This window comes from Haliotis cracherodii, unplaced genomic scaffold, assembly GCF_022045235.1.
Source record: "Haliotis cracherodii isolate W230 unplaced genomic scaffold, xgHalCrac1.p SCAF_4, whole genome shotgun sequence".
NCBI lineage: Eukaryota > Metazoa > Mollusca > Gastropoda > Lepetellida > Haliotidae > Haliotis > Haliotis cracherodii.
The window spans coordinates 50,838,959-50,866,012 of NW_027266297.1; the positions used below are offsets into that span (position 1 = coordinate 50,838,959).

General features: G+C 38.6%; 1 protein-coding gene across 1 annotated transcript in view; it reads right to left on the minus strand.

Annotated features, from left to right (window-relative positions):
- The window catches only part of LOC139478718 (SCY1-like protein 2), a 517,883-nt gene that overhangs the window by 391,023 nt on the left and 99,806 nt on the right, over positions 1-27,054 (minus strand). The window contains exon 7 of the mRNA XM_071261308.1: positions 24,485-24,700. Within this exon, the coding sequence (XP_071117409.1) occupies positions 24,485-24,700 (216 nt within the window). The remainder of the gene's footprint in view (positions 1-24,484; positions 24,701-27,054) is intronic.

A 27,054-nucleotide genomic window follows, 5' to 3' on the forward strand; every position in this document is an offset into this window, starting at 1 on the left:
AATATGTCCACAAAATTAGTGCCAGTCCAACAGGATTAAGTATTCCCCTCTGTTTAGCAATGCATTAACCATAGGACACACTCCATTGTGTACTAACAACCAATCATGTTCCTTTTTATTGTTCTGAAGTTTAGTTAAACAAGGTTCCATGGGTTGATTTGAATATTTTGATTTAAACAATCACAGGTATTGATAATCAATTGCTTTAGTTGTTTAAAATAAGGTCATTCCAGATAGCAAAGGCCATACCTGCCGAAATTATGGCCAAGAAGTAACCCTCTGATGTGTTCCTGTAATGTGATTCAGGAAATCTTGTACAACTCTGCTTACAATAACTTCTTTGAGTGGCATTTAGAAGTTAGAATGGTAACTAAGACAAAATTGTTATGGATGAGCAACTTCTTTATTACAATTGGGCGAGGTTTCGGTGTAGATTCTAACACCTTAATCAAGCAAATGATGTACAAACTACTTACTTACCTACTTTGGAGATTTAACGTGTGCTTTCCGACTGATGCGTATTTCGCACACGGGCCCGGCCAGGCCATTTAATGTGTTTCCGAAAGGGGCGAAAGTGGTCTGTGCAACCCAAGAGGGGGGTTTAGGGGTTGCTTATATAGAACTTGGGAGTTTTGAGATTTTGGAATAGATGCCGATGGGGTTGGGGAGTAGAACTAAGGGAGCTGGGTATGGTGGATGTTTGTTTGTTTATGTGATTTTGATTTGGTAGGTTATTGTGTTTATAGATGCGTTTTATTAGTTCCGTTTTTATTAAGAATACGCCTAAGGCCTTGAAGTTTTCTAGTATATTTTGTGGGTTTAGTATTGCTTCTAGAGTGAGAGCCTTGTTTAGATTGAGGGTGGTTTGTACAAACTAGGTATGAGCATGATATATATACATAACAATAGATAGATGTTTATATAACAGGTAAGGTTGATGTACACTGATTGATAGGTAGTTATGATAATACAAGTTTAACCAAGAGATAGGGTTGATGTACAGTGATTGATGGGTATGGGATTAACACAAGGATTAGTAAGAAGGAATGTATGGGAAGCCAGTAGGGAGATAATAGTTCAGTGTTGTTTTGGCGAGCTGATGAGATCATGGTAAGCTGGAGGGATGTAGTATCCTTGATCTCTGTTTATGGCTGGCTGAATTCTTTTGATGTAAATGGCTTCTCTAAATTTTCTGTGCTTGAAGTCTTTCTGGTTTGTTGTTAAGATGTTGATGTTGGCCCACTTAATATTGTGGCTGGGATGGATTTGGGTGTGGTCAGAGATAGCAGATTTAGAGTCTTTTTTTTAAGACAGAGGTATGATGTTCTTTTAAGCGTTGGTTGAGAGGTCTTGAAGTTTCACCTACATATGAGTCTCCACATTCACACTCTATATATGGTACACAACACCAGCTGGATCTTGTTGGCGTGTGCTAGGTGGTTTACATGTGGCATTGAGCAGGTTCTGAATTGTCTGGCCTCTCTGGAACACAACGTCTATATTGGCTTCATGTTTAAGTAGTCTGCGGATCTGATGGCTGGTAGTTCCTATGTAGGGCAGGCTGATGACGAAAGGGGCTGTTTGTTGTCGGGGAGGTTTATCACTGGTGTAGAGGGTGCTATTGATGGTTTGGTTGACTAACTTGACAGGGTAATTGTTGTTACTGGTGAAGACAGTGCGGAGATGGTTGAGTTCGGCTTCTAGGAGTTGGGGCGTGGAGGAGATGTTTTTGGCTCGTCTGGCTAGGGTGGAGATGATGCCTCTCTTGACTTGAGGTGGGTGGTTAGAGCTATGATGAAGGTATTGGTCAGTATGTGTTGGTTTGCAATAGACACTGGTCTGGAGCTTGTTTTTGTGGTCTTTCTGGACTCGGACGTCAAGGAAAGGTAACTGGTTTTTAGACTCGGATTCCATGGTGAACTGCATTCTTGGGTGTTGGGCGTTCAGATGATTGAGGAGGGCTATGGGGTCATTGTCTTGTTGCAGAATGACAAAGGTGTCATCTACTTTCCGGAACCTGCTTACAATGTTAATGGTTGTAGTTATAGCAGCAAGAGTCCAGTTATCTTTTATAGAATTGATTTCAGTGCTAGTTGTTAGAGTTAGCAAAGGCAATGTTTGCATGAATCAATTGTGCATCACAGACTTGCATATTTCCTATAGTGCTAATGTTTAGTTTTTTGGTTGAGAAAAGGAATTCATACCCCAAGTCTTACCCCCAAAGTATTTTTGAAACTAAACCATAATTATGTAAAATGTTGTATAAATGTTACACCATGATAACTCATAAAAGCACTTGTTGTGGATCTAATAATTGTATGAAAACTTAGTATAAATGTTATATCATGATACATCTTTGGAATCATTGTCAATGGGAATTTTCTTATCGTTCATTCTTATTCCATGATCTGTTCCCTCTTTCAATGTTTAGGCTGCAGTGAAAACAGTAGAAATATTGCAAGTGAACACAATTTCATTTTAAAATTTTCTGTATGTCTTTAGTTTTCAATAATAATGATGATGATGATGATGATGATGATGATGATGATGATGATAACCAGGGCTCTGCTAGGGTTTTGCCAGTTCCTAATTGGACATTTTCCACTGGGTAGTAAAGTTGGATTCGTCCCAGCCCAAACGTCTAGACGCAGAGGGAATGTAATAGCTTTTGTTAACTGTACATGTATGGTTTGGCTGTACAATGTTACCTACTGCTTTCAAGAATACTGAAAGTGATACCATTGTTGATTTCATAGTGTAAATATACTTCAGTGAGCATTTATAATATTACATTAAATGCTTTGTGCTTTGTTGCTCTATTTCTTACATCTTTGTATGTAATATCAAACTGATACTGTCTCAAGTTTAGCAATGGTCAAATTGTTCAGAACCAAATTTCAATATGGCCATTTATGTGGTGGATCTGTTAATATATCTGAGTTGCCCGGCAAATGAATATGAAGTTTTGCATGGATAACCCCACAATTTATTTCACAAGAACCAGATTTTTAACATTGGCTTTCACATGTCTGTTAATTTTTCTTCATGTATGTATCCAAATTAATTCTGGAATGTGGTTGTCATAGATTATTTTGACAATTCCTGCTTCCATGGGAAAAGGTTATAACTCAGGTAACACATATCAGCTTTAATAGTGATAACAATCAGATAACATCATGAGGTCAAAGGCCCATTTCAGATCTGACAATATATGTATAGACACAAATTACTTCTTTATCTTCAACCAATTTAATCAATAATAAGGCAAAATAGGTCAAGTTGCAGAGACTAAAATTCATACAAACATTGATTTGCTCTTAATTCAATAGATCTACTTTAAGACCTGCCCATCTCCCTAGCAACTGTTGCTAGCCTGACATTGAGGCATTGCTGGCATTGACATAGGTTACAAATTATCTGGTCCTGACAGTTTTGTGCTCACACTAAGATTTAAATAAACCCATTTTTTCCCCTACAAATTCATCAAGGCAATGAATAATTTTCAGGAGTTGAAAAATACCCGAGACAAAACACAAGACTATCTGTAGTTGGCCTGATGTAACCACAACATAGGGAAACATCTTCGAATGAATTCTTCATACCTAACCAAATGTATGTCACACAGAAGATAATACAGTCAGGTACAAGTGTAAAATTGTGTATATTAAATATCAAGCCATATCTTCACCATGTCTGTGTCTGGTTTATAAATGCCCATAGCAAATGAACCTGTAGAAGATCTATATCTGGTCCTGGATATATTACAGATTAAGTCAAATGTTCACAAATTACCAAGTCCAGTATACTTGGAGTAACTGCCAGCTCACCTGCTTTGGTTTGAAGGATACAATTTCTATGTTCTGTCATGCTGCAAGAGATCCCGTATCTGCTGTATATAATAACTAACAATAGATTTATTCACCTTGTGAATAGTTTCTGATAAAATCATCTTAGAATACTTGTGAATATGTAGAAAATTCATATTGGATTACACCTTGAGTGTAGGTGATTTTACAAGCCAGATGTAATCGTCATCAATGGAAGGGATCTCTGTGAAAGGCTACTTGTGACTTCTGGACTCCCACACTCTTACTCTTGAGTTGCACCTTGCTAGATACTTCATACTTTCTTATATCATGTCAGGGGCATGCCAATTTCAGGTTTAATGTGAGATGTCATGGCAGTTTTGGTAAAATATATTATTTTATGTCAATATGAATTCCTGTGGTTCAATATTAATTAGCATTGTTAAACCAAATGTATCTATATTTAAAAAGGGAAGTAAATCATTAAGGCTTTATAGGTTGGTATTAAACATAGTCTAGAGTCTATAAATATATTGATTCCAATGACCAAAATATATTTTCATAAAAAATTGCTGAATTTATGTTTTTATGAAATGTTGAATTTAAGATTATTTTTTAATGTTGGAACCAATTTAAGATTTCAAAATATTTAATTATGAACTTAATATGTATAAACATAGGTCAAGTTTGAATCTGAGTCAAACAGGTTAAATGTGTCAAGAATCCAGACAACAATTTGGAAAGATAATCATGGACTAGTGAATTCAAAGTTTATTACAGCTAAAATGGACAGAATTATAAAAACAGCCAGCATGTTATTAGGAAAAGTAAAAAGTGCTAACATAAACAAACATGGCACCTTACTGTTAGTACATTTCTGACTCGCATGCTTGAACATGCACCTGATGTCAAGTGAGAATGTATAAATCGATATATGTCTCATGTATAGATTTCAAACAAATGAATGTTGATTTAGATTAATTAACACTAGCCATATTGCAGAAAAAAATGTAAATATAACTCTTCAGCAAAGTGTAGCAGTTAGGCAGTAATGTGATATTCTGACGTTCCTTGCAGGTGCCAGCATCAGTTAGTACACTGTCAAGTACCAACTGCAGAGTTAATGTTCAGGAAAATATGAAAAATTAACTTTGAATTGCTCACAAAATTGTCTCTTTCTGATGTTCACAGAATTGAAGGCCACATCGAAAGACGTCACACAACATCTAGTGACATAATCCATAGTTAATAACATATTTCTAGTGCCACACTGACATCTGTTTTTCGTATGAATAACAACTGCTTACCATATGTTATTGTGTGCTTTTATTTGGTTGTTTATTATGGTTCTGTTCTGATGCACAAAACCTTCCAAATGGCGCGTTGGTTTTCTTGGGGGAATTAGTCATAGTGAGCAAAGAGCCCGAGTCAAAGGAATCTAATTACAATTTTATTTACAAGAACAATGAACAATATCTTAACTATAGCTGAGGGTGTGACAGAGAGTCGGTACAACCCCCTGGGCTGTGTGAGAGAGGTCTGCTTGGTTAAAGCATCAAACCCCTTCTGCCTAACATCGTTGCATTAAGTGTTTAAGAGGTCACCTTCTGCCTAAGCAATTTTGGCTGACCTGTCCCTGTTTGGGACTCCTGTGTGTGAGTAGGGTACACATATCTATTGTGAGTTTGGTATTCACATAATTTCTGTTTTTGTATTGATATGATTTCTATTTTCGTATATTGATATAATTTCATTTTTATCCTTGGCTGTTCTGTTTATATACATTCGAGTAGCTGTGGCCTTCGCTATTGCATCTCTTGGCTTGAGGAGATCTATGACAGATAGCAGATTTAACTGCAATTCTTGTTTTAACCAAGCCTGGGTTGGGGCGTGGTCTTGACATTCTAGTAACATACATATTCAAATTCTTTTGTAAAAGTCACAAAAACTTGTTCATGTGATGAATGTCAAAATGAACTGTATGCAAAAATATTTCAGAATGCATCAAAAGCAATGATAGGATCTGCCTTTCATTGTAAGCAGAGTTGTAAAGATTCCCTGAATCCATTTATAACAATGTGGTTTTGATAAATGTTATCTGTTATCACATTACAGGAACACTTTGTATTTTAATATTCCATGGGTTGATTTGTATATTTTGATTTAAACAATCACAGGTATTGATAATCAATTGCTTTAGTTGTTTAAAATAAGGTCATTCCAGATAGCAAAGGCCATACCTGCCGAAATTATGGCCAAGAAGTAACCCTCTGATGTGTTCCTGTAATGTGATTCAGGAAATCTTGTACAACTCTGTTAACAATGTTAATGGTTGTAGTTATAGCAGTAAGAGTCCAGTTATCTTTTATAGAATTGATTTCAGTACTAGTTTGTGAAGAAATAACAAAACAGTAGACTAAATTATTTATAATTAAATTGGCACAAAATTGGGAGCTGGCTCGGTTGTTGCTTAAGAATGATTAATGTTTTATGAGATTTGTTGCAGGGGCAAGCAGGCCTGTCCAACTGTAGGTTGCAGGGACAAACCGGCCTAGACAACCGTGGGGAAGCAGCTGATTGTAGGGGCAAGCCGGCCTGTCAAGAGCTGTGTGAGCAGGGGCAGTAGCCGGTCTGCGAAGAAGGGATTTGAAAATATGTTGGAATTTGAATATGAATTGGGGGATTATGAAATCAAATGCCCAATGTTTTTAATGAAATAGTAGGAATTAAGTTATGGATGGAAGCAACAACCAGCACAACTCCAAGGAGGTAGAATGGGGTGGCTGGAGGGCCGAGAAGAATAAGACAACATGGCGGATGAAAACATGGCGGATGAAGAAGCGAATAAACATTGGAGGCGCGTGCGCAGCATGCCAGAAGTTTCGAATGTACATGATAAACCATGAATAAATTTGAAATTTGGCACCTGAAAATTAAATAATTGAAATGTATATAACGTAGATGCTAAGAATAAATAATGATAATATGCATAGGTGAAATACGTAAGTATGTTTAGGAGAAACCTACAATTGTGAGGGAACATTATGTAGCTGTGATGGACAAAGGAAGCAAACAAGTTGAAAAATGAAAGTATGAGGTATACACATGGGTATATATAAAATTGGTAAAGGGAAGTACTTATGCATAGATGAATTAATTAACATGATAAAGAATGAGGAAGTTGGTAAAAGAGAATTAGAGAAATATTTAGTGGAAGAATTTATTGGAAGAATATAGCGTAATAAATTGATGAAAGGAATAGCTAATTATAGGAATAGGAAGGAATGTAGTGAATGGATGTATGGTAGGGGATGTTATTTCTGCACAAACAAAAATGATAAATTTATATTTGTTAGAAATAGCAAAGGCAATGTTTACATGAATTAATTGTGCATCACAGACTTGCATATTTCCTATAGTGCTAATGTTTTGTTTTTGGGTTGAGAAAAAAATTCATACCCCAAGTCTTACCCCCCAAAGTATTTTTGAAACTAATCCATAATTATATGAAATGTATAAATGTTACACAATGATAACTCATAAAAGCACATGTTGTGGATCTAATTATTATATGAAAACTTAGTATAAATGTTATATCATGATAGATTCATCTTAGGCAGTCAATATATCCTTCCGGGTCAAAATGAAAATCTTAAACCCAGTTGTTAATGCATGTGGCAAGTTTTACTTGCCCCAAAACCATAAACACATTTATATATATATATGGAAATCTAACCGTAATGCACCGAGTAAAGCTTTTTGGAACTATCTAAATGTGAGAAACCACTGCATCATTTATGAAACGTGGTTGAATGACGAACACATTATGCTGCCTCTTAAATATCGCATTCGACCAATAGAAGGCGAGAGTGATGAAGCAAAAGATATTCGTATCAAGCTAGCAGTTCAGAGATTTCAAAGTAACATTCAGCTGATGCAAATAAATGCGGATAATTATCGCCGTAAGTTTGATGACACAGATGAACATATGCGAGAATTGCTACATAGAAGAAACTCAGGGCATGTACTTGATAAACTTCTTAAAATCTGGAAAGATGAGTGCAACAAAGATGAAGAAAACGCATTTGAAAAGAGGCGACAAAAAGAAAACTGGTTGCTGAGATATCAAGAAAGATATGGGAACAGTTTTTTCAAGCCTATTAAAACTGTGTTCAATCTTACTCCACTTATTTAATTATATATATATTTAACAATAGTATCTATTACATGAGTGCCAATGATTTAGCTTCAGTTACTTGGTAAAATCATAGACATTTTCCATCAACCAAGGTCTTTAGCAGTTGTCGAGTTTCTTTTATTAGTTATCCCCCAAAAATATTCGATTCTGCGCTTGAGCGCCCATATTCAATACTTCTTCCACATCAGCATTGATTCCATCAATCATAGGTGCAGGAAACGGGGAGACGGTAGGGAGTAAACCCAGTGTAATAGAGGTAGTATTCTTTGAATTATTAACAATCATGCTTTTCCCATTTTTATATATTTTTTTTATAAATCTTGTGCATACCCTACCTCCATTACATGAGTGCCAGAAAGTGCCAGAGGGAGGGGTCAGTGTGACATTTTGGTAAATGCAAGAACAGACAACTTTAGGGGGTGATTTCTAAAAATTGAAAAACACCAAAAATCACTGACTTTCCTTAAAATGTGCATGTTTTCCTCTAGAATTCAACATTTTGGGAGAATCAAAGTGATCAAAATTCCAATTTCCAATGTGCTTCAGTCTCTTTGAATGCAAACAATTCCTGTAGCCCTTCCAACAGGCTTGGGAATAATGTCATAGACACCTTCCAATGTTGGGTACAATTCACCATGTTACTGTTATATTGGTTTTTAATTCCCCATTTTAAGTCTGTCATAGTCCAGAAATTGGTGACCCTGGAGCCTACTAGTAACTCCTCATAATGTGTGATACCTCTGTCCAGTCCTGATGATGTCACTTCTGGTTATGACATCATCACATCCATCGAAGGTGAAGACATTCCCAACACCTTGTTTATTATGATGAAAAGCTAACCTTTACCTATTCTCACAACTAGTGGACAATACAGTAATTACATTTAGCACTAGCGACTAAATGTTTTTATTGCAGGTATATCATCTTATGTTTACAATTTTACTTACTTCCTGCTACGTCATCGCACGCGCGTGCCCTTGGAAGTTACGTAACAATCTCGTGGTGACGTAATCACTGCTTTTTCGATTACGTAACCGTCTCTACTCATCACTTTCGCACAGCCGTTCATCCGTGGTACATCGCATTTTCGCTCTCCGCTTTCTCTCCATTTTTTAGTTTGTCTCTCATCCTTCAATCCTACATTCCCTGACGTTTAGTCATACTCTTCTCACAACCGTTGATAGACCTATCTTATAGCTTCGCTGACGTTTAGTCATACTCTTATTACAACCGTTGATAGATCTATCTGATAGATATGCCCGCGAAAAGAAGAGCTGCCATAAACCATCGCTTGGTCAGAGGGGCCAAACAGGCACGAGTTGTCACCCCACACCCAAGAGAGGTTCACGGGATCCCCATCGTGCCAAGTGCTACAGCGGACGGTGAGTTACAATATTCCATAAATAATCGTGTGTCAATACCATCTGGCATTTTGGCTTTCATCTGGCATTTGGCGCCCCTGCGCCCAAACAAACTGATCACGTTTTGCATAATCATCAAAACGCATCAGTAGCGCAGCAGCTGCAACAAATCTGGGCGCTCTTGGGGCAATCGGGGGGCCAATAACATGGGCCAACAACGTAGCATTGACAGTGCTGATATTCCTGTGCATTCTCTGGATGCTTGCGGTCCAGGTGGGGTAAACCCGCCTTTTCACAACGAGGCTCACGGTGACGTGTCAATACCGAACACGTCAGCCAATCAAAATCGTCCGTCGGGGGAATCCCTCGTCTTCAACTCAGAGTTTATCGATGCACACGTCTAACAACAAACCAGGGAAAAGGTATGGCGAGGTGAGTATGTAGACATCAGGACACTTCTACCCAACGACGCGGGCACCGAGGAGAACAAAGCGCTTACTATGGTCACCGATACTGCAGGCAAGGTGCTATTTAAACCTGTCAAAACGCCTACAAGAAAAATAACACTGGGAAGCTGGACATCCGCTTTCCATATTTACATGAACATATACCTTGTCAAACATTTCAGTCTACGGATAGTGCAAAGCCTATTATGGTACATGGAGACAATCCGTTCAGCGGCACTTACATGTGGACCGGATGCCTGGTGTCTATACGACCAGCAATTGCGACATAGGTTGGCTAGAGACCCTCTATGACAATTGGACAAAATTAACGGTGAGCTATGGCTAAAATACATGATCCCGCAGTCGGGGCGTCAACAGGTAGGTGGTTCATTCGGTCAGCTGACTACTTCAAGTGTTTCAGACCCTGCACTTAACCTATGCTACGCATTCAACAAACCTCATGGGTGTAAAAAGTACACTAAAATAGTGGCCACTGACCGGTCCTGGTTCCAGTGGGAGGGAATCCACCTTAGTTGTAAAGGGATACGAGCTTTCGTAAAGAATCTCGACCAGGCCTTGGTCCAAATTTTCAAGTAGGTAATTATAAAGGTAAGACATCTTTCTTATGAGGCAATCATGGCGGGCACGCGTATCATCATAGGCGGCCGTGGGGTGTGGGGTAGCACTTTGGTGCTAAGTGGCCTGGTTCTGGGCCATATATTAATATATATACTAAATAGGGTTTCCGGTTACCTGCTTTCCAGCGGGAACCCAGACTGGGTTACCTTCTTACCAGTTGGAACCCAGTCTTTCCCGGGTTTTCACTCGGGAATCTACTAACAATTATATTTGGCAACGCAAGTTGCTCCCATTTAGACCCGCAGCGTTGGTCGGGTTGCGTTGTTTCCGTCATTTGGGCCATAGCATTAAGTATATATTAACAATTAAATTTGGCCTGGCGGCGTTCGCTCCCATTTAGACCCGCAGCATTGGTCGGGTTGCGTCGTTTCCGTCATTTGGGCCGTAGCATTAAGTATATATTAACAATTCAATTTGGCCTGGCGGCGTTCGCTCCCATTTAGACCCGCAGCTGTGGTCGGGTTGTGACGTTTCCGCCATTTGGGCCTTAGCATTAATTAGCTATTAACAAATATGTTTGGTGACTCAAGTCGCCACATAGAAATACTATTTATTCCATTTCTAAATTGGGGTAGCCCTTTAGAACCTCCACACCCTCGGCCATTAAATCCACTGTTGCGTCGTTGTCATTCTTTCAACATAGACCACCTTCCTCAGGGAGGTGGGCCATCGCTGTAATAACTTGCAATAATGAAAGGTTACCATTAAAGGACTGCTGCTGAGGCTTTGTGCGCCTCCCCCATCCCCTTTCTTCCCATGGCAGTGATGGATTAAGCTACTGGCTGTCACTGGACAGTATATGCCCTGTAGGTCCAGCAGGATATCCCTAGATAGAAGATTGTAAATATGTTAGCACAGTTCCACTGGCAGTCACAAACCACCTGCTCAAATGAGATGATATTCCAGGCTGCCTGGGTGGAAGATAAGGCCCGAATCTCAGAGGGGAGTGAAGGTGTGGATTACTGGTATCTCAAGCTGTGATTGACGATTGCTGTCCATTATCGTGGACTTTAACCATCCATCAACAGTTGCTTTGATGATGTCCTTCTCTGATCCCAAGTCAAGGTAAAAGCAAAGTGCCCAAACTGGTCATAGATGACGTTCCAGTGGAGCTATTCCTTTGATGCCAGAATCTTGTACTATCGATGACAAAACCATCCTGTTGCCATAGACTGGTTCTTGATGGCAAAGGCTGGTAGTATTCTGATAATGATGGAACTCCAGTCCAGAGTCTGGTTGAAGGCTGACATATCCATGAGATGTAGTTTCCGAGGCTCAGGCTACCATAGCTATTGCCAATAGGAATGCCGTTTTTCATTCCTTTTGTTGGAGACTAGATTGTTCCATGGATTCATACAGTTGATGCAGGAGTGCTGACAGTAGCACCAATAAATCTCACTTTAGAACAATCCTTGACAGTCTGACATCCTCCAGCTGGAAACCTTCATGAGCCTGTTATAAAACAGGGTTATCACCAACTAAGAACCTCATGCGATAGGACTGACACTAAGGTGGATCTGTAACCCTTGATGGTGCTATGTCATAGGTGCTCCATGTTCCATAGATATAGCAGGAAATCTGCAATGTTAATGATCTGTCCATCCACTCTGTTTCATCATTGCAACTATCCAAACTTTCCCCATTGACTTTCAAGCAGAAGATGAAGCCTTCCAGGATCTAGCCACTGTTTCTGAAAGTGAGCATGGAAATCCTGCATCTTGCATCTTACTTTCGAAAGGTTGTGGAGTGCATTGCTAGATTCAATGGTGAGAATGTGTAGGTGTTCAGTAAGGTCCATTCCATGGCGAGTGCATCAACCTTTGGTGTTGTGTATCTGGAACTGGGCTGACATACATAGGCAACAGGCGTTTCAGACATGTCATCAAGAGTCCACATGAGGAATTTCTCATATCGAACTGACATCTAGGGGGAGAGTACACTACATGGACTATGTGGAAACAACCTTCCCTCACTGGGACAAACTGTGTGCAAATACCATGTCAACAAACTCCTACTGAAGGACACAAGTGAACCATGTTATCCTTGAATATCTGGACATACATGTATGTTTGTAATCTATTTTTTTATAATTTTTTCAAAATTTTATTCAATATTGATTACATTCATTTCAGCGAAATTGAGCCCCAACTCACCTTTATTTACACCTTGATCAGATAACCACTATTGATACCTTGACATGAACCTTAGCTGATAGAAAATGGATACATTAATGGCATACTTTGATTTTTTAAAAAGTCATATGAGTTGTATTTAGACTAGTATGTCAACATATCATTTTGGGCGATAAAAATATCAAGTCAGTAGAAAGCTTCTAATGGTGACTCATCAAACTGTTCCCTTCATAAAATATATCTGGCAATATACCAAAGTACTGCACTTACAGTTATTATTACTATAAATATATAGTCAAAGCTGCAACTAAAATGACACTACACTGGAACATATTATTCCTGGTAAAATAATAGTTTCAAATACAATTTATTTCGATCAATTCTTCAAAATTCTTTTTTAGTTGTATTGTTGGGTATTTCTCACCTAAATTACTGTTAGACCTGGGAGAAAATGTGTGCACATCTCTTCTTGTTTAATTTTGAGAAAATACACATTCTAGTCTTAATCTCTGCATATAACACAATGCCAAATTGTAAATGTATGTTAACCGGAACTGCTTCGGTGTCCCTCAATATCCTTTATGAAGACCGTGTTTTCAATCTTCCCAGTAAAATTGTGAATTATGATTCAATGTATGTTCTGAACCATTACTTCACATTTCACCCTTTTGGTCGCAGATTCCAAGTGCCAAAATTCAAAACCAAAAGGTCCCATACATCTTTTATTCCCACCAGTAGTTGTCTTTTAAACAAGCCTTTTTACATCTGAAGAGTTATTGTTAAAATGTTATTTCTGTTAAAAAAGGCCACTAAACACGTCATACACATTTATGTGTACTCATTCATGTGTTGTTACATTTCATGCTAACCTGTATTAGTTGTGTTACATGTATCTATTAGCCTTTCTTAAATGTTAACCCAATTCCACAAACGTTTAAAAAAGTATAATCCTATCTTATCCTATCTTTTACCAGAACAGGAAATAGAATTGAAATTGTAAAGCATCATGTGTAGTTATGTTTTATAACAAATTTCACATTTTTGTCTTCTGTTCTTTCACCTGAAACAGTTTGATGTTGCTTTTTACTGCACATAATCCTTTAAAAAAATAATATCTTCAGTGTTGGCAATGAATTTGTTTTGTTTTTTTCAGTTTGTCGGTTCTGTTATACAAAGAAACATATTGTTATGACCTAACAGTCATTTCCAAATATTACCAAAATCAAACAAAAGTTGCCATTGTTAATAATTCAAATAATCTATTCATCACTGCCATAATCCTGTAGTTTGGCTGTAATCACACAATAACTAAATCTTTCGATTGTCAACAGAAGTTATCCTCGCTGTCAAATATCCATTATCAGTTTTGCCAGTAATAGCATATTGCTGCACAGATCCTTTGCACATGTGCAAGGCGGGAAGCCTCACTTCTTTCCAGTATCAGCTAAATAGATGCAGATAATTGGGATGGTGGGAGGGATTACTTCCAATGTAATAGAGGTAGTATTGTTAGAATTTTTAATAATGATAACTATTGATTAATCATTCCTGCGAATCATTGCCAGACTATACCAAAGGGAAAGGTGGTTTCCAACATCAAGCATACCTTGCATGGTTAACAGTTGTTCAAACACTAACAGGCAGACACTGAACTGAATTGCCTCAAAAGAACTTAATATGGAGAAATGAGAAATCTCAAGCAAATATGCAATAAACTTGCAATGAACTACTGTTATAGTTTTGTGTCGATTACCCACATGTGACATCCTCAGTTGCGTTAAAACCAATTGATCCTTCCAGATCATGGTGTCAATTACGTCACTTCCAGTTCTGATGACGTCCCTTCCATTCTTGATGTCGTCGCTTACAGGTCTGAGTCTAGACAATGTATTTCTCACAATGTATTTCTATCCATGTCCATGCTGACGAAAAGTGAAACAACATTCCTTTTCGATAATTTGAGAAGGATAAAACGGAAGGTGTCGGCAGGCTATGGTAATGACCATGACCTTATTAATAACTTGGGGGCAACTAATCTTAGTTCATACTTTAGTTGAGATTGGTTTCCCTTTGTATTTGCCTGGCAAGACTTTGCTTAATGTTATAGTTTTTATAAAGCACAGAGTTCCCTGTTATATTTTCTGGATCACATTTGCAACAATTCTTTAGACTTTATGTTCTCATTATATAAATTTATGTCAATCTACATGTATGACGAAGTGCAAAACCATAAGCGTTACTCATCTATTTTTACATCTAATATGGTGCAAGACTAACAAGTGAATTTTAACTATACAGTGTAGTATTTATTGATTTATCAAGGAAATACATGTGATCAAATATTTGTATAGTATATTTGTATCTAGAGTATATTTGATATTTTTGTAGCAAAAGTAATTGTATTTTGTTTTGTTTTAAACACAACACCTAGGTTATTTATATCATAATTATTGAAAGACAAATATTTAAAAACAAGTGATCAAGTATTGTCTGTTGAATAATTGCATTCTTTAAATACAGGTGATTAACGGCATGGATGTATCCCATTACATATAACAATTTATTGAAATTGTGACAGTAATAGTTAATCACAGATTTTTGTATAGTATTTTCAAGAATGGCAATTTGTCAGTATCAAATAAAAAAATGGGTTCACATGCTCATTTGGGTTTAAAATGTTGTCAAAAAGTAGCATATTTTGAACATTTTCCAAAATTAACTTTCCAATAATTTCACAGAAAATATTTATTGAATGAAATTTTCTGATCAATATTAAATAGATATTTTCACCACAATAACCTATGATTTTGCATTCAGTGAAACAATTTTAAAATGATAACCGAGGTTGGGTATTTAAAAATTAAAAGTGTACATTTACCCCTTTCATATTAAAAAATATATAGATACTTGAGACCATTCAGACAATAAAATTACCAGACAAATACTAGTAAATGAACCTCAGCGAAGCTGCCATTATGGATCTTGAAAGATAAAAATATATACTCTTCAAAAAAAGAAACTTGACACTGACTTTCAAAATGTAATATAATGCGATTGTTTCAAAATAGGACACAGAAACCATAATTGAAACACTGTTTGAATATCAATGTACACAATGTTCAAAACATTAATCGTGTTACCTAGACAGACACACGTACACGAGACAGTTAATGTCACAGGGGTACAGAAAATGTCAGTATCGGTTGTGCCACCGCTTGACACAGACGACCCATAGATGCAATCAAGTTGTCAATAACACGCTGTTGGATGTGCTGCCATTCATGCTGAAGTGCATCAAGAAGCGCCGGAAGTGTGTGGGGCGGTGGATTCCTTCTGCGAACGCGTTGATCCAACTCGTCCCACAGATGCTCAATTGGGGACAAATCTGGTGACCGGGCTGGCGAAGGTAATGTCTGGATGTTGTTGTGCTGGAGGAAGTCCTGACAAACATGTGCAATATGCGGTCGAGCGTTGTCCTGCTGGAACTGTCTGCCATGAACGTTGACGTGAGGAAGAAGGTAAGGCTGTAGGATCAAGTCAGTCTTGGCATTCTACTGCCGTTATAAGGACTGTATGAACAGCCGTTGATGTGGATTTTTATACCCATTCAGCAGGGGGGCCTGCATGCCTAAATGCAGGATCCTGTGCTGCACATTTTTTACAGGCGGTTGCGTTTGGATGAAGCTGTAAAATTGATCCCCAAACGCTACGTTTATGTGCTTTGCATGTGTTTTCACGAATTAAAGACACATCATCTTTCTGTTTGACTTACTTGGTTCTCATTTAATGTAATTATTTTAGATATTTGGCAAAAAGTGGTTTTACATCTATGTCAAGTTTCTTTTTTGAAGAGTATAATTACATCATCTAAATACAACCTTATATGGTATTGAAGTCCTTGTTTATTCGTGAAATAAATGGATATATAAATAACAAAACTTAACCAGCTCCTGGGTGTGCTGCTTCCTGAACAATTTTTTTTGAGTGTTTCCAGGTATAATGTTTGTGTCCCCTCTATAAAATTGACTTTTGACATAAACACAAAAACAAGCAATAATATACATCACGTAACATCAGACTTGAACATGCTTCTTAAATGTTGAACGCCTATTATTCGATCAATGGTCTTGTCACTGTCATTTAGAATAATGTCGTTCTTGACTTTGTATGCGATGTCTTTACATAAGTTCTGCACGCTCATGAGAGGACCATTTGAAGGGAAAATAGTGAAGTATCCTTTTGCACATTACTTAAATTCTAATAGCTATAGTGTGGTAACACTACATGTATTGATTATAACATTTATTGGGTTTGAAAAATGCCTTTGACACACAAATGCTATTTGTGTTCGGGTAGTCATGGCATCTTTTATCCTAAGAACAAAATGTCTACATGTAGGACATATATAGGATTGTACAGAATGTCACTCAAATATGTGCATGTTAAACAATGTGACCTGACAATGTGATCATGAATTCTGTGTTACTTCTCCATGTTGTTATTATTGTCAGCGGCTGGGGAACTTCCTGCTTTTTCAATCTCTGACACAAATGAGTCCTCTGTCAGAGTTATGATAGATATCGTAACTTTAAACGATCTGCAACATATTTAAGATAGTTTCAAAAATATATCTTATCCTAAACTTTAGATATCTTATCATAAACTTAAGATGTCTTATCTTTAAACATAAGTTAAGATTAATCGTAGCTAAGATCGTTTCGAAAATCTAGACCCTGATGATGTCACTTCCCTTGGTCTTTACACCAAACTCCTGCACTTAACCTATGATCTGTCCTACACACAGTAGACCATAATGATCAAAACATAACCAAGAAGCAGTTGATGAACGTGTTATGAGACTTCTAATGGCAAACTTGGGACCATCTTATCCAGAGATAGAGGTCTTATCTCAGGGCCCGTAAAGGATTCAAACATGAGAGTAGACAGCTGTGTGTGGTGGTACCTGTATGTAATGGTGGACTCTTTAATCATCCCGCGATCATGGCTTGTGTGATATCTTCATCTGATGCTGTCATGCAAGATATAAGAAGCCACTTCCTACGTCATCTGTGAGGTTCCATTGCTGTGAGACAGAACTTAAGAGCATGAATCGTCATTAGGAGGCTGATGTGAAATGACTGGAAGCTTGCATCTTAAGCACAATAACGTCCAAGCATGAAGATGGAGACTGTAGACAGCCATACATGACATGATCTGGGTTGGTGGAGAAGATCTTGCTGTTCGGGTAGTTTTTCCCAGAAGTAGCAGAAACAGTCTGGAAACCACATCCCAGCTGGCCATATCAGTGCTAATCTGCAATCTGTGTCTTCTGTTTTCCTTATGATTTAGGAGAGACCAAGGAGGGAGGGCGTAAACAAATATCCCTATCCAAAACTATGGCCAAGCTTCAGCTTCGAGAGTTTGGGGGTCCCATAATGGACTGACGTACAGTCAAGTCTCGTTAATCCAACACTTGTTAATCCGACAATCGGGTTTATCCAACACAAATGATGGGAACCGATTTAATCAGTGCTATTTAGACCCGTTAATCTGACAGTCTCGCACTCCAACTCCGACACAGCTAATTTGCAACGAAATGCTAAAATCACTCATTAATCAGTCGCGTTAATCCGACTTAGTGATCAGATCGACTTTGATGTGTGACGAGTCAGCGAGTAGCTGCATATTTCAACGGCTGCAGAGATAAACTTGTTTAACAATAAACAATTACTGCTTGAAAAAAACAAAACAGGATTAATCACATGCCTAGATTACCTCAATCTCATTAAAATCGGATACACATTCTCCCTACCACCAAGGACATCCCATTATAGATCACGTCAGAACAACCTTTTGCAAACTTTGACAGACCAATGAAATTACTAACAGGAAGTCGCCAATAGCCACTAAGAAAGCAGCTTTGCAGCACTAGTTTCAAATTAGTGACTTCCATTCCAGACTTTGCTTTAAAAATCAGTCAATTTTGAATCAGTCATACAGTCCGTAACAGTAGTTTTGTGTTAAAACTTTAGTTGTTGCATGATTAGAAAACATATTCCGCTGACAATGTAACACAGCAATATGAATATTTCATTTTTCTATTTTCTACATTTTCATATTGTTATCTATCATGTAGTTGTCCAATTTTCGATTACGAACATTTATACTACCTAATTTCGTTTATCCGACATACTTGTTAATCCGACATAATCATATGCAACCAACAATGTTGACTTGACTGTACACTTGAAGCTTGTTGTTGAGAAGTGGTGAACAAGTCCAACTGAGGTGAGTCCCACGCCTGTGTTGGGAAACTATTCTGTAGCCACTATTCACAAGATGAATAATCTGTCTGCTAAAATGAGCTTCCCCAGCTTCAACCCGCAGAGTTTTTAGTCTGTCCCAGCAAACAAATGTGTCAAACTCATTACATCAATAAATCTGGTTCCTGCTTGACTCTGGATGGAGGCCCGGCCACTAGTGTGGTGTTGTCTGCATTTCAAAGATTAAGGATAGGGATAAGATATTTTTCAGGCATGTCCACCAAATAAGATGTTGGCAATGTCGGCAGAAAATATTAGTATTCCAACATTGATGACCTCACTGAGTTCATTCAAGCCAGTATGTGACGAAGCTGAAATCTTCTCCTATAAATCATGCCTGGTAGGGATGTCAGACTCCCTTGTCAGGCTCCCTAAAAAATATCCACCATCTTAATTGAGATAATCTGCCACATCGCTACATCTCTGATGTATCTTGAGCATTTTTAGATAACGATCCTCTGGTAGTCATAGGATTCCCCTGAAACTGGAATCTGGCACTGATATAACTGTCTTGTACTGGCTTGATTACTGATTTTGTTGTATGCAACAGGAAACAAGATGAAATAGTAGTTACATAAGTCATGTTTGGTGCTGGCTGATTTGTGTCCGGATCAGTCGTAAAGTTGATGTATCCATAGAGAGACACTAGGCCTAATTGGGCGTAATCAAATCCTATGAAACAGAATTTGAGTGAACAGTCAACAGAAACTTCAGAAATTCAGTGGATGTAACCAATATTTCTGGTTGAGAAAATTTCAACTCTGTGAACAAGTGCACATCTTGTTTGGGCACAACAACCAATTAGCGATCTCATATCATTAAGAAATGGAACATACAGTATGAAGTTTCACTTGCCATTACCACATTTGGGTTGCACAGCAAGCTTGGTGCTTCTCATGTGCATAAACAATTTGCTCTCTGTGAATTTTTATGCCCGAAAAAAAATGAAACATAAAAATGACTGCATATGTAGCTGCTATGCATTGTATCACAGGCCCTTGTTGCATTTTCAGCTTCCAGTGAATGTCGACAAATGTCCCCTCCCACTGATCCTGGTGTAAGTGAGCATCAGTAAGTCTACGGATATAGTCATGTCAATAGGGTCCCATCGCTTGTAATCGGATTGATGATGCTGAGTTTGCCCACATATTTAGGAGGTGTTGTGACCTGGTTGGCTATACCAATCTTCCTGGTTATTTTAAAAAATGCCTTAGTCCAAACATTGGCAGGACGTATAGTCGCTGAAACCAAGGCAATTGGCTGGACATTCACATCTTGTGAAGAACTCTTCACGCATTTAACAATGCTATCTTGAAGACGGTGTCAGATCAACCTGCTCCCTAAGGATGGTTGATGATTTGTAACCTGTAACTCGGCCATGGTAGAGTGAAGTTGTTATGTGCTGAGATGGAAAACCAGTCCATGACCACCTGTATATTCCAACACATGTAGTGTAGCAGGGCGAAGACTCATCCCATGTTGTCAGCTTGCAAACAGGGTTAACTTCTTTGGACATAAGGATAAGGCATCTGACCTCGGAAGAGAAGGTCCTTGGTTTGAATCCCTTCATGGGACTCGGAAATTTGTTTGGCCTCTACTGGAGCATAACCTCTCCCTTCACATTTCGCTTGAGAGCCAAACATGAGATTGTAGACTGAGTCAAGTCTTAGAAGGTCTGTCTGGGGACTGTCTCGATTGGGACAGTCACCGGCTGGATCCCATTATGGTATGTGATAATCCATCTGATAGTGTCCAGTTCTTGGCCAAGATCACTGCTTGTGAAGAGCTGATGATCTGACTTAATCATGGAAGGCTAACTTGTGATGGTCACCCTAGCAGCACGCTACACATGTCGATAATGCTTGCAGTGTCTGTGGCGGCAAACGGTTCAATGTATTAGTTTCCAGGCTGAATCAAGTCAACGTGGTTATCGTGCGGTGCCAAGGTAAGGGTTTCATCCAGGCCAGAACATCATCATCCCCATGATCACAATCTGTTTCAGTAAGACCAGTTACCTGCATGGTAACCATGGTGGTAACTGTGTTCCAAAACTACATTCTAGTCCAGCTGGTCTCCGTGCAGTTTAGAAGATGGTCGTGGAGAAGAACAGTTATGAAATCTTCTTACCCCATTTGGTACGTGGCGCCCATGCATGGTAACCATGGTGGTAACTGTGTTCCAAAACTACATTCTAGTCCAGCTGGTCTCCGTGCAGTTTAGAAGATGGTCGTGGAGAAGAACAGTTATGAAATCTTCTTATCCCATTTGGTACGTGGCGCCCTTTCCGTATTTTGGCTAGGCACCTCCCCATGATACAAAAGAGAGGAAACATGTATGCTTGTTTCCCTGTCCTTGGGACTGAGAAGGCGCCGATCTGACATGACTGAAGATCTGGCCTCCAACTGACATAATTGTCTTCCTGGAGATTTAGCCTGTCTGCAAACAGGTCGACTTGGTAAGGACCCCACAGCTGATTTATCTGGTGGAATATGGTCTTTTTTAGCATCCAACTGCTAGCGTCTTTGCAGTTCCTGGATTCCCAATCCACCTGGGCAAGTAAATCTGTCTCTTCATGCAGAACTCCCATATCTGTGGAGCTAGATTAACTAGTGGTACTGATTTTCTCCCACCTTTCTTGTTAATATAGGTTACAGCTGTTTTGTTGTCCATTCGAATATGGACATGTATTTGTGTCTTGTCCTTGGTAAATGTCTGAAGGTCTAGAAGTCCCGCTTTGAGTTCCAGAAAGTTTATATGTTTTTTTCTGTTACGACAGGCTCCATTGTCCTCCTGTGCTCTGCTTTTGACAAACTGCTCGCCAACCTAATAGTGATGAGTCATGAACGACTTCCCGTTCCATTCATTCAAATGATCAATCCTCCATTTCAATTCCTCTTAGCATGTTTCCATGATGTCCGTCATTGTGTTGTAATGACCCTGTAGGAGCAAAGCTTGGGTTTTCAGCATCTGGAGTCTCCTGTTAAACAGTGGGGCTGGTAAGATTGCCATAATCGAGGTTGTCAACATCCCTATTAGTTTTGATAGGCTCCTGGCTGATGTCTGGGTTTGGCATATTAGCTCTCTGCAGTTGTGGATGATTTTCTTGTTTTTTTCTGCTGGAAGGGCTAATGTCATTTTTTGTGAGTCCAGTTTCAAACCTAGAAATTCTATTAGTTGTGTTGGTTCCGTCCTGGATTTCTTCCAGTTTATCTCGAACCCCAACTTCTGCAGCAGTTCTATTGCAGAGCTCTTGTCTATGATAAAGCTTTGTTGATTCTGATTGGCTATTATCAAGTCGTCTAAATACATGGGGATTCTCATGCCCAGACGTCTCAATAATGTTATTATTGGTTTCATGATTTTTGTGAAAACCCTGGGTGCTGACGCCAGGTCAAACAGGAGACACTGAAACAGGTAAGTTTTCTTGTTCCACTCGAAACTGAGATAGGCCTTGTGTCTGTTGCTTATCTGTACGCAGAAGTATGCATCCTCCAGGTCTAGTTTTATCATGAAGTCGTTTAGCATGATCATTTCTGTCACAGTGACGATAGCTTCCATCTTGAAGTGCTGGTATGTCACGATTAGGTTGAGTTATTTTGCATTGAACACATTATGCCCTCCTGACTTTTTTCTGTCACAAACACTTTGCTTAGGTACTGAGCTTTGTCTGGTAGGAATTTTAAAATGGGCCCTTTTCTAACATACTTTCGATTTCGCCAGTCATTACCTGTTGTTGTGCGTTTGGCATGTTTAGCTGCTTGACATGGACTGTCTGGGATGGTGTTTGGAGGAATTCTATTTCGTACCCTAACACGGTTTGAAGATGTTTTTGTCTTTTGTGATTTTTTCCCAGTTGCTTACAAAAAGTTTGATGAGCCCCCCAATTTTCTCAACTTGAATGTCTGCTAATCTGTGTTCCTTACGATCTTGTGACACCTTAGTCAGTCTTTTACCAAACAGTTTCTTTGACGATAAATGCTTTGCATTTTTGGCCAGAAACTTTTGATATTTCTTCTGGTTCTTCATCACTTTTGCCATAATGTTTAATTGTCTATGGAATACTACATTGGCTTGGCCTAGGAGACACACTGATTTCTCCACCAAACCGAGGATCTCTTGTGTACGTCCAGCTTGTCACCCCCATGCTTCCTTACTTGTTCCATTATTGACCAAATCTTAGTCAATGGTCCCATGACATTAATGATCCTAGACTGGATCCGTTTCAGCGCGGCTTCCGTTGCTTTTACTGGGGCACAACGCCCTTCTTCCAGCATGTCTTGCCATTTGTCATCGAGGCTTTGAAAATGAAATCCATCAGGGACGGGGTTATCTGGGAGAATAGACGTCTCTTTGAAATCGTCCTTTTCGTACCTTGAGAATAAGTCATAAACGAGCATATCACCTGCTATCAATGGACTGGCTTTGTCAGAAGTTAGCTTGAATCGCAAGTAGCCGTCCACCATGTTGTTTCTCATACCTCGCAAGACATCGCAAGATCGAGGTTTTTTCTTTTTTGATTTTTTCGTTTTCACATTAAAAAACGAATCGGATGAATCCGAAGATTCCTAGGAGCTATAGTTCGTCGAGATACTCGCTTCCGACTGCGAAGACGAGTCATCGTCACTCGAGTTAGTAGACCTCTCTTCTCGCCTGTACAGGCGTGGAATGTTATAGTCTTTCCGCTTGCATTTGCGGACTCGCTCTATTTCATCGCCCTACGAGCTTTCAGCGGCAATGCTTACTAACTCGTGGTTTGTATGTGCCACTAGGCTGTCCATTTGTGTACTGGGGTGAGGTGCCTCTTGGCTATCCCCGTGGTCCCAGTCGCCATTTTGTCTGGTAGACAAAGCCTGCGAGGGCTACGACATCTTAGTCGCAAATATGTCCAGTAAAAGGAAAAATGAAGGGACACAGAGTTCCTCTAGTTGCTGGACTGCTTCCAGAGTCCGAATAAAAGTACTACGTTCTAAAAGAAACCCACAGTAAGTTATAATAAAAGCACTAAGTATTGAGCGTAAGTTAAACAAGTGTGTTGCTTTTCAAAGCCAGAGAATTGAGGACGAGATCTCGTTTTCTCTCGTGAGATTACGTTAAAAGGCTTATACTTCCGGAAGTTAGAGAAACATCATATTTAGACTTTATTTCAGTTTACAAAACAAAATTGATGTTTCCCCTAGCACAGACAGGAAAGATGTGAGGTTTTCCACTTGGAATCTGAGCAACAGTATGCTATTACTGGTACAACCGATTATTGACAGTTGACAGTGAAGATATAGTTATAGTGTGATGACAGCCAAACTACAGGATTAGTGGTTTTGCATTTGCAGGAATTTCCTGTTTCTCAGTGTTTTAAAGACAGGACAGAGTTTTCTACAGTGAATGTTGAGGTGACCCTATAATTATGAATGCTTACACCAAATAAAATGATTCAGCATGGTATCAAGCCCCATCTCAAAATGATTAGTTTGATAATAAAAATGCTAGAAGTGGTAAAGAAGGCAAAGTCCAGAAAAACTAAAATTGTCATCTCTTCAAAGGTTCTTGATGATATTTATGTAAAAAAGAATAATCAATCCTACCTGATCAAGCTGTCTCACATACTGGCTGGGTGTGTGTTCTGCTCCAATAAGTGAATTCCCATCACTGTACACAGCACAGATAACCATTCCCAAAGAAAACATATCACTGAGATAATTACATGTCTTGTCAAGCTGGATCTCTGGGGCAACATAATTAAGGTCTGGCTGTGCCATCTTTGGTATTTTAACTGTCCATGGCTGACATGGAAATGATTCCTGAAATGACAACAAAAATACACAAAATTAAAAACAAAATAGTGACAACATCTATACCACTCAATGTCTAATCTGCTACATAGTCTGTAACACACTGGCTTGCCCAACTTGGTGTGAATGATACAATTTGACACCAACCAGGCTCTATTCATTCTCTTTCTGACTGAGGAGATACAGACAGATTTTTTGTTTCTTCTTTGTCGTCTGCTCAGGTGCAGTAAATATACATGTTAATACCAAGTATCAGACAACGAGTGTTGACAACAAACATCCTATGCAAGAAACCAGGCTCCACCAAATGGAGCACAAACAGCCAATAAAATTGCTGCAAACTTTCATCTGGCTACTGGAGTATGTGTATGTGTTATGTGTCAGATGATTACAAATTGTCTACATGCAGCTCATTTCCAAGATTGATGGCCACATGTTGTACTGCCAGATGTCAATGGTGTACACAAAGTCAAAACTGGGGAGTCCTCAAGACATATTTTGTGGTAAATCAGTTCTGGTGTGGGGCAGCATCACCATGACTGAGCAAACCCCACTCCCACTCCATACTGTGCAAGTCACACTATAAGGACAACATACTGACACCCTTTGTTGTCCCGTTTGCAAGGCTGGTGGGTCGATGTTTTGTCTTTCATGTCAACACCAGTGCTCACAATGCATGAATTGTAAATGTTCACCTACAAGTCACCAGCCACGGGCAGGCAGGCAGTTATATCGGACACTGGTTTTAATAAATCTTGGCGGTATTATGCACTACTAATCGATGAAACAACATCAACTTTTACAAGTTACCACTGATGCCTATCATCTTTCAAGATCATTGGCTGTCATAACATCTACTGTCATACTTCACTACCGGTTGTAATGTGATCCCAGTTCATTCAATACTACACAGGTGTCAACGAGCATGTTGACATGGAATTGGCTCTTGTGGGAATCAAGAACAAAACATCACTGTCCCCGGAACGTCTTGAATGCACAACATGTAAACAATAAACAACAAGTGCAAAAGTGAGCGTGGCTCACTAATACCCCCGACCCGCCTAGTGTGTCAGTATTTACAAATTAAATAGCTAGGATAGGGTTAGGCAGGGTTCCCCCAAGACTCCAATATCTGAGAGTCACCTTGACTCAGCCTATGAATTTTTGGGAGTCAAAAATATTTTTTGGGAGTCAAATGTTTTATTGTATGATTAATGAAATTTAAAGTGTTCACTGTTAATGTTACACTTAAAGTTAAGTATCTTTTAAATATTATATGTCTTTAGTTTAAGTTAACAAGTGCTAATTAATGTTCTCAGCTGATTGTACTACAGAGAAATAAAGGATATATGAATGAAAAACAAATTTTGTTGGTTTAATTTTTTTCACAATCTTTAATTACTTCACAGCTCATGAAACAATTTACAGTGACACTAATACAGGATGAATAAATAACATCAGTCTCAACTGTGAGACATAATTTTTAATCATGGATGGATATTAAAATACATTTCATGTCAGATTATGATTTAATACCACTAACTCATTTACATCTTTTATCTAGTTATCTTGTATTATCTATCAACAGTGAAGTTGAACTGAAGAATTGTGAACACTTGTAATATTTTCTGGTTGAATACAGTTTATTAGCAACAACAAACACGCCCAAAGCTTTACATTTCGTACATACCATATTTATTCGTGTATAATACGCACCCCTAATTATGGGCAATTAAATCCTGAAAAAAATATCTCTCGTGTATAATACGCAGACTTTTCTTCAGTCTCATTTCAGGCTGTCATGATCCGTCATCGGAAATAGCATAACAAATCTGAATTGAATTACACAGGTTAATCCTGTTGTTACATCTGGTAATAAAAATGTGTTCTCTGTAAATCTGACCTTATGTTTGTCATCTATTTTATAAATTTTATCTAAAATTTCATTCAATAATGTTTACCTAAATTTCGGCAAAAACATGTGTCCCTCAGATACTTACAACTTCTGTTTACCCCGTTCCATAGGTTCCGCTTAACCACATACTGTGACCGAGCCAAATCACATTATTCACCGCAACAATGATAATATTTTCTTCTGTTTCATTTTTTACGAGTCTACACATCTAGATAAACATATGTCATGGTTAACTTTTAGTGAGAAAATATGCCGAAACGTGAAAAACCTTGTCCATTTGCGGAGTTTTCCTTTGTTTACATCATGTGCTGTCATCGAAGAGTGTGAGAGTTACGTTCACTTTGATGAATAAATATGTGTACCTCACAGTTGCAGAGTTTTTAGTAGCATATCAATATAATTATGCAAAACAATATGTAAAGCCCCTGGCTGTTCTGATTTTAGCATT